Source organism: Oryzias latipes, chromosome 8, assembly GCF_002234675.1.
Source record: "Oryzias latipes chromosome 8, ASM223467v1".
NCBI classification, from domain to species: Eukaryota; Metazoa; Chordata; class Actinopteri; order Beloniformes; family Adrianichthyidae; genus Oryzias; species Oryzias latipes.
Window position 1 is genome coordinate 6,160,793 of NC_019866.2, and position 11,686 is coordinate 6,172,478.

At 37.3% G+C, this 11,686-nt stretch overlaps 1 protein-coding gene across 2 annotated transcripts; it reads right to left on the reverse strand.

Moving 5' to 3' along the window:
- Nucleotides 1–382: 382 nt before the first annotated feature.
- rab5c (RAB5C, member RAS oncogene family) lies at nt 383–11,215 on the reverse strand. Of its 2 annotated transcripts, none has more exons than XM_004071292.4 (6): nt 11,101–11,215; nt 5,863–6,161; nt 3,300–3,451; nt 2,508–2,630; nt 2,300–2,393; nt 383–1,737 (listed from the first exon to the last, which is right to left on the reverse strand). In XM_004071292.4, the coding sequence occupies exons 2-6, from the start codon at nt 6,026–6,028 to the stop codon at nt 1,616–1,618; spliced, it is 657 nt and encodes a 218-aa protein (XP_004071340.1). In that variant the 5' UTR covers nt 6,029–6,161; nt 11,101–11,215; the 3' UTR covers nt 383–1,615. The 2 variants fall into 2 exon arrangements, with proteins under 2 accessions (XP_004071340.1, XP_020560801.1); XM_020705142.2 differs by lacking the exon at nt 11,101–11,215 and adding an exon at nt 6,356–6,601.
- Between the last annotated feature and the right edge of the window lie 471 nt (nt 11,216–11,686).

Consider the following 11,686-nt stretch of genomic DNA (forward strand, 5'->3'; position numbering starts at 1 on the left):
AACTATATTGTTTCTTTATGTCTCAAAGAAACAGCTTTTCTCTCATTAAATGTGCAACTTTAAGACAAAATACATATTTTAACAGCAACAACTGTAAAGTGAGACAGTTATAAACAAAAAATGTTTTAAAATGTGGATTTATGCATGTAAAGATTATCAAAATTGTATAAGAAACCAGTCTATTATGAAATGTTTGACACTGGAAGTACTATACCTCATGTCAAAGCAATAACCGACAGGTTATCAGGTAACCTGTAAAGATGTGTGAAATTGTTTTAGGGTTTTAGGGTGGAAAAAATGAGTAGAAACATTTCCAAGCCTCTGAATTTCATTTTAAATTCAAAGATTTTTAAGCTATTTTCAACAAAATCATACATGAAAAGATGTCTACCCTCATTTATTCATGAAAGTAGAATCGTTTTTCCCACAATCCCTCCCTTTCAAGATGCAACGGCTGCTATTTTCCATGGTTGATGCCATATTAGGATGGATGACCCCCCTCCACCACCACCCTCAAAAAAAGTTTAAAAGCTGATGCCTCACTGATGTGAAAATTAAGAACAAAAAAAATGTGGTGAACGCTGGAGAACATCTCAATTCATAAAGATGATGAGACAAAACCAGTGCATTTAATACCAGAGATCTCCAGAAAGAAAAAGAAAAAAGGAAAAAAAAGAAAAAAATCACAAATTGTCTGACATAACATGTACAGATTGGGACGGTGTTTTGTCAAGATCTACATATTGATTATAAACCTGAAGAATCTGTTACAAATAAAGCAATGGTGTCAATACAATAGGGATTTTGGTCAAGAGGACAATTCTTATTTTTACACCGATGATTCAAAAAACATTAATGCTAAAATTACAAACAGGTGAAAATGTTAAAGTACTTTGTACTCCATATGGTTTGAAACCAGGTGATTGAAAAACCTCTGAAGTCAAGGTTTTAAAATCAAACAGATCCATCCGTGTCAAATAGTATAGAACTGGTGGAAGAAGAATCAATCAATCTACAGAGATCCATCAAGAAAATCATCTGTCCAGCCCTTTAGTTCTGGTAAAAGCCTCATCCTTTTTTTGGGAAGCCAATCAGGAGCAGGACAGAACATGCACCTTGATTTGTACCCAATGACTGGATGGAACCATTTCAGATGCATGTGGAAAGTGAAAACCAATAAAATAAGAGGGGCCCTACAAGCCTGGTTTTATTCTTTTTTTGTTGTATCCTTTTTTCTCTCTATACAAACAGAAAAGTGAACAAAGAAGGCGCAATTAAGTGCCATTAGTCATGAACGAGATCGTTGTTCTTCTCTCAAAGAAGACATGAAGAGTCCATCAACTGGAGGCGAGATCATTGGGCGAGTCCAGAGGTCACAGGTCGAATTCAGAAAGCAAAAGAAATGGATTTGTTGGTCTGTTGGTTTGAGCCATCCATGAGGTCCTGCAGTGTACTGGCCAGTCCACTCATTTTCCAAACAATAACTTGGTGCTGATGGGGTTGTTGGCCTGACCCTGCTTTGGTTTGACCTCTGAGGTATTGCCGGACAGCTGGCTAATTTCGGGTCTGGTTGATCGAAGCTGTAGATTGGATGGAGGAGTCGATTCATTGCAAGTTAGTTCCCACAGCACTGGCTGCTTCTACCCTGGGGTGCAGCTTCTTGAAGGTCAACGCCACCTCTGGCTCGTCCACCTGCGGCTGCACCGCCTTGGGGCTCGTTCTTCGGAAGCTTCTTGGCTGTTTTTTTTTTTTTTAAGAAGAGAACATAATTAATTGACATTGAAGTAGATGAACTAAAAATTTCAGGTTCGTTAGGGAAATTTACATTGAACTTTACTGAATTTGACAAAAGACATAAAAATTTACTGGTGAAAGTTGTGTTTTTTGGTGTTTCTAACATGTTTTGTTGCATTTTTCTGACGATGAAGGACATATTTAATAAATTAAAAATAAGCTCAAATTTGTATTTCTGAGCATTTCTTATTTAAAATCATTATAAATCAGGAACAGACAAAAACTATTGAAACTATGTCCTAGAAAATGACACGTTTTTTGATTTGGGGTAAAACACGCACATCATAAATTAAAGAACCACTGGGAACACTATTAAAATGGCTGAAAAGACAACTGGAGAGGGTCTTTAATAAAATGACTATTGGGAATTTAAAAAGTAAATAAACACCTAACCTCCCTTTATCAAAGAAAAAGAAAAACCATGGAGGAGCACCGAGAAATTTGTTATCATTTAACTAGACGTTTAGCATAAGTCCAGATAAGCCGTTGATTAGGAAGCACTTACCGATAGCCATAAAAATCTCATTGACATTCATTGCAGTCTTGGCGGAAGTTTCCATAAAGAGCAAGCTGTTGTCGTCTGCGTACGCTTGTGCTTCCTGAGGTCACAAAAAAGATGGAATATCGAAGTGCTTTTGGGCAGCATATGGTTTTTGAACATTTTAGACGACCTGATTGACCTTTAATGTTTCCCAATAAGCACTTCTGTTTACCTGGAAATCTACATTTCTCTTGTTGGTCAGGTCTGCTTTGTTGCCTGCCAGTGCAATTACAATGTTGGGGCTGGCTTGTCTCTGGAGCTCCTTCACCCAGTTCTTTGCACGTGTGAATGTGTCCTTTAAGAGAAAAAGGAAACAAAAATTAGTACAATTACAAAACATCTCCATGGACTTTTAATGATCAACACAACTTTAAAAACTGGCCTTTGACAGTGAAAGTTTTATTCTCTCGGGTTAAAGACCCACTCCGAAGAAAATTGTGTTTTTGGTGTTTTGTTGCCAATGATCAATATTCAGGTAGAGTTTTTTCTAAGTCATACTCTCTAAAAATAAAAATAAAAAGAAAGAAAGTACGTTCCAGTACAATATCACGATATGTATCGTATCGTTGGACGTGTATTGGGGTACGTATCGTATCGCCAGACTCTTGCCGATACACACCCCTCATCTGGCATGAAACTGCACGCCTGGGTGGCGCCCATATTGCTTGCCAGTCTCCTAGTACCAGTAATGTTAGGTTGGGGGTGTTAGGGGCTGTGAGCCAATGGGAGAGCCTGTAACAGATGGGTGACTGGAAGTGGGGGCGGGGTTGCTCTGCACCGACAGTCCACAACTCTGAGGCAAATTGCTGATAACGTACTCTGCAGAAACTGTTTCCATTTTTTATTTAGCCTAAAAATGGGGTTATCAGATAAAGACCACTGGGAACGCCTTTGAAATAGATGAAAAGACGATCAGAGTGGCTCTTTAGGCCGTCGTCAAATCTCCACCAATCAGGTTACTTACTGTGTTGGTAATATCAAAAACCACGATGGCAGCCTGTGCCCCTCTGTAGTACATAGGGGCCAAGCTGTGATAGCGTTCTTGTCCTGCAGTGTCCCAGATCTCAAACTTGACCGTCGTATCATCCAAACATACCGTCTGCGTGAGGAAGGCAGCTGAAAAGGAGAAATTGTTTTCAATGGAATGATCTAACCTTTCAACAAAAGTGGAATTGGATATCATAACTCATTAATGTCAACATGAAGAATCCAACTGAAGAAAGGAAACGTAAAAAAAAGTATCTCTAATGCTGAGAAAGATTTAGAACAAAATGAGAAAAATGTTCCCATCAACACAACAAAATCACAAGAAAGATCATGAGATTTTTTTTCAAGAAGAAAGGAATTAACAGATTGAGTTTACACGCCATCAGATCTGTTGTACATAAAAAGGAAAACGGTCACATGACAAAAGGAGTTAAGCTCTTTCTTGCATAGCAAATATTTTAGAGCTTAGTAATCTTTGACCAGGAATCAAGTAGACCACAAGTTCAGCAGAAAAAGAAAATGCTGCGTTGCTTTTAGCCGTTCTGACAGGATCCTTTTCCTGCATCCTATTGCTGTTGACTCACCAGCTATTAAAGCGCTTTAGCGTCAGGAAGAAAGTACATAACAGGTATTTAAAAACAGCACGAAAGTGATGTGAAATGTGAGGTAAATGAGAAGTCAGTAGAAGAAAATGCAAAAGTCTGAGGTTTAGGTATCTGTACTGGTTAATGTTTCCATGTAAACATTTGGTAAAGTAAACCAAATGTTTACTTTACAAGGTAAAGAAAAGTAAACCAAATGTTTACTTTACAAGGTAAAGTAAAGTAAACCAAATGTTTACTTTTTTGTTTACAAAAGAAGATTCAGATAATTCTACATCTAAACACACCCATCTCCAGCATCTCCTTTGGAGCTATGTGGTTGCAAAATAAAAACAAAACAAAAAAAATCTAAGCAACTAAACACATTTCTTTGATTCGCAGGAGAACTCCAGTTAAAAGACTGAATTTTATTGTTCCATTTCTGAGTTTTGTTTCTTCGCTCCTGCGTTGGGAGCTAAGAAGTCGATTCAGTCAAGTAACAGAACTGGTTGAGCCACTTCTGTTTAGATTTATAACAGGAAAGATTGGGAGTTGCAAAAAGCAGTTACTGGCAAGGACGTGTTGTGGTTCGCTTCAGCAGCTGTGCTGGGAAGTTTCTGAATCCACCAAACTACCTGGCACACACCGAACAAAGACAGAGGTGCATCTGCATGAATCAGCAAAGCATCAACAGCTTAACTTCTTAACTTAAAAATTGGACACTTAATAATAAATCGATTTCTTACTCACAAAAAGCATTTGAATTGTTTTTCTTTTTTAATTTGATACCAGCAGACAACTCATAAAAAACAAATATCTCATTGATCAGAGAATTATAGTCATATGGTCTGGCAACCACAACTTTGGGAGGTTTTAAAGGGTAAAGTTTACTCCTCGTGTCAAAAAACTCTTTCATAGATAACAGTAAGAGACGCCTCACTAAGACCGTTTCTGATGAAGATAAGCTTTTCATCATTTTTCACAGTTAATGCTCCAAAGGCTACAGAAAGAAAGTTTTGCAACTGTGTTGTAATATTGGGCTATGTCAATAAAAATGAATTGAATCCGCAAACATCTGGGCATCATAAATGCAAGTTCAAAATAATTTGCTGCTTTCCTATTTGTTGCTTTCCTTTCTATTTGTTGCTTTCCTACTTGCTGAACATCGTTCTGTCTTCAAAAGTATTTTTCAGGTTGACCTAAGGGCACATACACAAGTGTTGGCTCCACATGATCACACACAGACAAGTTACAACCTCACCTTTTGACACAAATATTCGTCTGGCCTGATCAAATGATCGTCACCTTCATCCTGTTATTTAAAACTGACATCTTCTCCATCGCTGTTCACTAAACAGTATCAGTATTACTGTCACACTCAAGTTACTTTACAGTCAACCAAAGATCCAATTCAATTTTCATGTAACTTAATTTTCCTTTTGAAATAAACTTTACATAATAGAGTAACACATTTCTCTGAATACATGAGTGACCTCAATGTAAACAAAACTCAACTTTGTTTTGTTGGGAAATCAGGAATAATAAAAACATGGGTGGTTCTCTGCAGGAACACCAAGTCTGAATGTGAGCATGAATGTGCATTAAGTTTCACATCACTTTAGGAAAAACGTGAGTCCTTAGAGCAACATGTGCCGATCTGAAGACCCGAGTTGACCTTCATGCAAGTGTGAGAAACATTATTACAGCTTCACATGCTTTTTTTCTTTCTGCAAAGTTTTTTTTTGTTTGTTTTTTCATGGAAGAAAATATTGGCTTCACAACTGCACAAAATTATTCTGCACATTTTTTTCTTTTAATAGCAGATGCAAAACCTATCGACATGTGTAGACTTCATCTTGCAGCTACAAAATACCAGAAACGGAAGGTTTACTACACAGGAAGAACACAGAATCCTGCCTGAGGTCCAGAAAACTTTCAATCAAACAGGAAGAACTTTACCTCCAATAGTGCTCTCTTGGTACTCGTGGAACTGGCCTTTGACAAAGCGCAGCACTAAGCTGGACTTTCCCACCGCCGATTCCCCCAAAAGCACCAACTTAAACTGACAGATCTTGTTGCTTGCTGCAGTGCCATTGGTCCGTGCTGGTCCACCTCGCCCTGCCATTGTGCAGTGTTGAAGGTTGTGAAGGGAAACTGAGGAAGAGGTTACGAGGCCTAATGTAGAGGGCTGGGACAGTCAGGGTGATCTCAGGATAGGCAGGTAGATGTGCCGGAGGAAGAGGGGTCACAACTGGAAGCTGGAAGAAAACCAAACAATCATTTGGATAGGTTTACATTTTAAAACCTTATAATCTTATACTTTACTCATCAAAAGTTTGGACACACTTGTCCATCATTTGAGGTTTGACTTATAGTAAATTTAAATGCATCTCGATTGTCAAAAACAAAGCTTACATCACAGCAAGTCTTAAGGTTAAAGTTAACCATTTACCGAGTTTGAAATAAACAATGCTGAGGGAGAAACACTTGGTAACCTCATGGAAAGCATGCTCGCAGAAAAAGCACAAAAAGCAAAGGTTGAAACAAGTACACAACATGCTTAACAACCAGGAAGTATTTCTAAAATGGTTGTGTCCAAGTGTTCTAACACAACACCAATTCCAATCAAAATAAAAACAAAACAAGCAGAAACAAAACATTAAGAAATAAAGGTCCGAATAACTTCCATGGTTTTTAAACAACAACAAATATCCACCAACAATCTCCAAGTCTAGCTTCTGCCACAGCTAGCAGAAGCCACACACCAAACAAAGCTAAATGTTAACAACAATAGGAGCTAGAGTTACTACCTGTTCACACAACAGTTGTGCTATGGTGACTACACACAGGCACACACACAAAGAGAATAATAAAAACTTTTTTTTTGGTTAAACCACCTCTATAAGAAGTTCTTCCACCACAAATGGAGACGATTCAATCAGCATCTTATTAGTAAACAGTGACGTCTGACACCTCGATAACCACTAGACTGTTAGCACAGGTGGAAAAAAGACGCCATACACACTGCTCTGTCTGACTGTGTGGGAGAACCTTACAGATAGACAACCATGAAGTCACCGTCTGCCAGAAGTCACGTGACAGCCTGATGCCATTTTGTCAAAACACACCTGAACATCTCTGAATCGACAAAAACAAGCTTTGTGTTCTGAGAAATCCTTAACTCACTTTGTGCAGACAAGTCCCCTCTAATGCCACCTCACCATCACCGTAACTGAAAGTGTTCCAGTGACTAAAACAGACTTGAGAACAGAGGCAAAAACTATTTTAAGAAATCTGGACAGGAAATGTATAAATTTCGTTTATCCATGCAAGTTAGGCACATTAATAGACTAGTATTGCTGGAGTCCTGCAGTTTGCATAACAGTCAGATTTTATGAGCATGACAGACCGATAGGGTATTTTTTATGTGCTGTTTTCATAAGAACATGTTATGCACTGGAGTAAAAAAAAAAAAACTATAGAGAGACATTTTAAGATTGAATAAATGTTTGAAAACCAATTAATTGAATAATATCCAATGTACACACACTACAACAAAAACCCTTGTGCAAACAAAAAACAAATATTAATTTATGTCCTTAAACTGGTTAGATTTTATTTGATTATTTTAAAACAGTGACTAAGATTAGCCAAAAACTCAATACATTTTAGCATAAAACACAAGTCAGAACAAAAGACAGCATTAAAAATGAAATCTTTAGGGCCTTTGTACAAGGAAAGCATAAACAAAATGAACTTTTTTGATGAGGTTGTTGACTTTCTAAAATAAAAGTCTAAAAAAAAAAAAGAAATTCATTTCTAGAAACTAACAGAAAATAATTCTGTAAACATCTGCATTCTAAAATCTTAGCGTCTTTTTCTGTTTAAGTCAGTTTGCTGATACATATGAGGTCATTCAGCTTCTGCTTGGTCAAAGGACAGGAAACGACTCAGCTCAAAGAAGGAAGTGAAGGTTGCAGAACACACTTTACTGCTGAGCACAATGAATTCACTTTGCCAAAGGAACAAAACTGCGATAAATACTGGATGTACGCAGGAGCCCTCATGGTAGAGCTGAAATATGGACAGCAAAAAGGGGGGAGATGAAACTCAATGTAAACTAAAACTCTCTCACATGCTTTAAACCCAAATGGTTAATTATAAACTAGTCAAATATAATGCAAAATAATGAACGGGTCTCCAAATAAAATAACCTTTATCTAAAAAAATTTGAAAAGTCCACATGGAATTCACGTGTCTGTGTCTAGTGTTTGAAAGGAGTCTTGAACTAGTGCACAACTACTTCAATTTAAGTACAGAACACAGCAAGATGGCAAAGAACTAAAGTTCACCTGTCGGCATTCCTCACCAGCTGCACTTATGGCTCTTTAAGACGTCATTAATAATATTCTTTGAAAGGGAATAAGAAAGGTGTTAATTCTGTTGAATGCTCAATGAGAGTAGAAAGTTTGCAAATCACAAACTTTCCCCAAATTATAAAAAGAAAATTTCCGCAGGAATTTACTTCATGTTCCTATTTATCGTGGCAGTAAACTCAAAACATGCACACAACGAAAGTCAACTACTACGAAAAACCTTCATGAACTTAACAGATTCTTTGAAAATCTCCCAAATGGGCACTCAAACCTCCAGAAGGAAGTGGGCCATTACAGCGGGATGACGGTCTGAGGAGGGGGGGCAGGAAGACGGTTCAGGCTAAATAGCATGTGAAATATTTATCATGGCCTCCTTCATGTGGGACTGCTAGCACTGATATGAAGGAAAGCAGAAGGGATTGCGATACTTTTAACATCTAATGCCATAATGTGTGCAAAAATGGGTGTTATGTATGATTTGAAAACAATGGCACACCAACAACACTTAACCAAAGAGCATTAGAGTCTGTAACATAACTATTTCTTTTGTTGCAAAATGCAAACCTTTGCAATATAATTAAACAAACAAAAAACTATCAAAATAAAGAAATTAAGCCCTTTCCAGAAAATAAAAATGGAAAACCATATGTTAAAATAAATGTAAATAAAAACAAACAATATACATCCTAACATATTACACCACTTAACCTACAATTACAAATGATCAAGACCTGCATGTAAACTAGATGAAGTAAAAAGGCTATACAGGCTAGAAGTAAATACTAAGAAGAAACTATATGCAACTATGATTCAAATTCAGAAGCTTTTTAAAAAAACATTGTAAATGAGAAAGTGGTGGCACGAAAAGGGAAACAGGACACTCCTCATGAGCCAACTGTGAGGCCAAAAGGAAATCACAGGGACTTCCTTTTCTTCAGAGTTTAATTTGTTTGGCATTTGCTGAAAAAAATAATAATCTTAGAAATATTAATAACTGTAATAAAATTCATATAAAAAAGACAATTGTAAAAAACTAAAATCATAAATGAACAGGTTACTGGACTTCCAGGAAGATTAGGCTCTGGATCTCCTCCCCCTTTTTCTTTCTTTTTTTTCCATGAAAGCATTATAAATCTTCCAAAATCACTGAACCAACTCACAGACTAAGCTCCAACTTTTTATTCCAAACTAGCCAAGTCAGTGGATTTGGAGCTCTAAAAGGAGGAGTTTAATGCTTATTTGTGATTGCCTCTTTGCTGTCTTATTAAAACTGCGAAATGTTTGTGAATGCACATGTTTGTTGTGCAAAAGGCAAGCATTTCTACACAAGAAGAGTGGAATTCAAAAGACAACTTCAGTACCTCTCCAATGTATTTTGACAAAGTTGTTTAATAATTACCAATTTGTATACCATGCAATCATTCACCCACCACCGACCTGACTTTAGTCAAATTAGATCAAAATGTCAAGCCTTTATTTTAACTGTATACAATGCACAGCAGCTGAATTAAACCAAAACAAACGTGGTTTACATGAACTGGATGGGGATAAAAACGGAGACTATCCAGATAAGTGGGAACTCCAGAAGGCCAAGGTCCACACGTCATAAACATTAGAAGGGCTCTGGCAAGAACCTGTAAATCCAGCCCTCTCTAAAAAGGTATGAGCTCCGCTTATTAAGTCATAAAGAGGAACTATAAAAGGCCAACAAATGTGACAACATTTGCTTTTGAATGTGAGCAGACACGCACCACCTCGACAACAATGTCATGTGTGGAATCGCAACTAATCCTGCCTGCAGGAATGAGCCACATTAATAAGATGACCAAAAAAATGAAGGGTGTGAGCTTTACCTGGTCTATAAATAAATAAATAAAAGTTTTTAAATGAACGCTACCTGACAGTCAAATAGCTTTATGGGCAAACTTTTGCGTCAGTTGTATTTGTCAGTACACTGAAGACTATAACAAATAGCTTAAAACGCCTGGAGGGACCTCCCAGGAAAGAATCAAACGATCTCCTAATACATGTTTGACGTGAAATGTTTAGTCCCAACGATGAAACCGACTATTAAGTTCTTAACCGGCTATATAAACCGGGGAGGTCTACGTTAAAGAAAATAAAAAAAGATCACGTGACATGAACTCGTACACGTTCCCACATCTGAGGAACAATAATCGAATAAAAGCGGTTTTTTCTCCCCTTTCTTTTTAGCTGTTAGCCTAGCATAAAATAAACCTAGCAAAAAGGGATAAGTTAGTGTCTTAAAATGAGTTCCTGAAAACAATATGGTGAAATGATAGAAGTAAAAACTTAAAGACATTTAGAAAAACAAAAACAAACTATATAGCTTTTTTTTAACTTAATATAGGTTAAACGACGACAATTTGTTAATACTGAGCGACTGAAAGGGAAACTTGGCGTCAGATAGCATTAGCTAATTTAGCTCCCGTAGCCCACTTAAAACGTCATTAGTCAACTTTGCTTTTCTTCGCCCCACACGTTTAATTGTTTGACTTACAATAAATTATGGGAGCTTATAAGCGTGTTTGGCTCTCTCCTGAGGTAACGTCACGCTTTTCAGAGCCGTGCTAGTGGCGCAGTTTTTCGGTTACTTTCAGTGTGTTTGCCCTGTCAGTGCTACCAGCTCGTAGCCTGACTTAGATCCAGTCTAATGGACATCCAAAGGCTCCGCCACTCGTCTGATCACTTTTTTGAAAATGAGATCGCCCTAACTTTGTTTTCGTTTTTTTTTTTTTCGACATGTACTAAGCATGTCGCGTCGGCCACCCATTATATAGTTAAAAGTTGTCTGACTCACATGACTTTCTGCTGTCGCTGGTCTCATCGGCAGCTTCTTCTTCTCTGGCCTTCCCTTCCGGTTAGCGATTTTTCCGGGAACCTCCCACTTTTTGTCAGCGCCTGGCTGACCAATAGCAGATCGATCCTGCGCAAAATCCTTTCAAAATGTTTTCTTTTTATTCTCCAATTAACAAAAGAAATGATCAACCTAAATTAAACAAGTTACACTGAGAAGAGAAAGAAGCCCCACATATTTCCTAGTTTATCAGTTAAACCTCTCCTTTCATTTAAAAAAACACTCCAATGAAAATTGTGCTTTTGGTGTTTTTGACATATTCTTCTTGCATTTTTCTCATGATGAAGGACATATATGAAGAAAATTAGGATTTAAATTTCGTTTCTGAATATTTGCAGTCGCAAAAATGCCGTTGGAAAAGACTTGTAGTGACGAAGGCGCTACAGTCACAAGCTCCCTGCTCTGCTTAATTCCAATTAGGGATCTAATAATAAATTGATGAATTGATCAATCCATTTATATTCCCTCAATCCAACCATGTAGCTTAAACAATCATTTCAAAATGAGATAAATTGATAAAATACCATCT

What these genes read in the sequence shown, in the direction of transcription:
- rab5c (XM_004071292.4), bottom strand. Translation starts at nt 6,028, where the DNA reads ATGGCAGGGCGAGGTGGACCAGCACGGACCAATGGCACTGCAGCAAGC. An exon ending in CCAAGAGAGCACTATTGGAG is followed by an intron (nt 3,452 to 5,862) that starts GTAAAGTTCTTC and finishes TCTCCTTTTCAG; the next exon opens with CTGCCTTCCTCACGCAGACG. An exon ending in AGAGAAATGTAGATTTCCAG is followed by an intron (nt 2,394 to 2,507) that starts GTAAACAGAAGT and finishes TTGTGACCTCAG; the next exon opens with GAAGCACAAGCGTACGCAGA.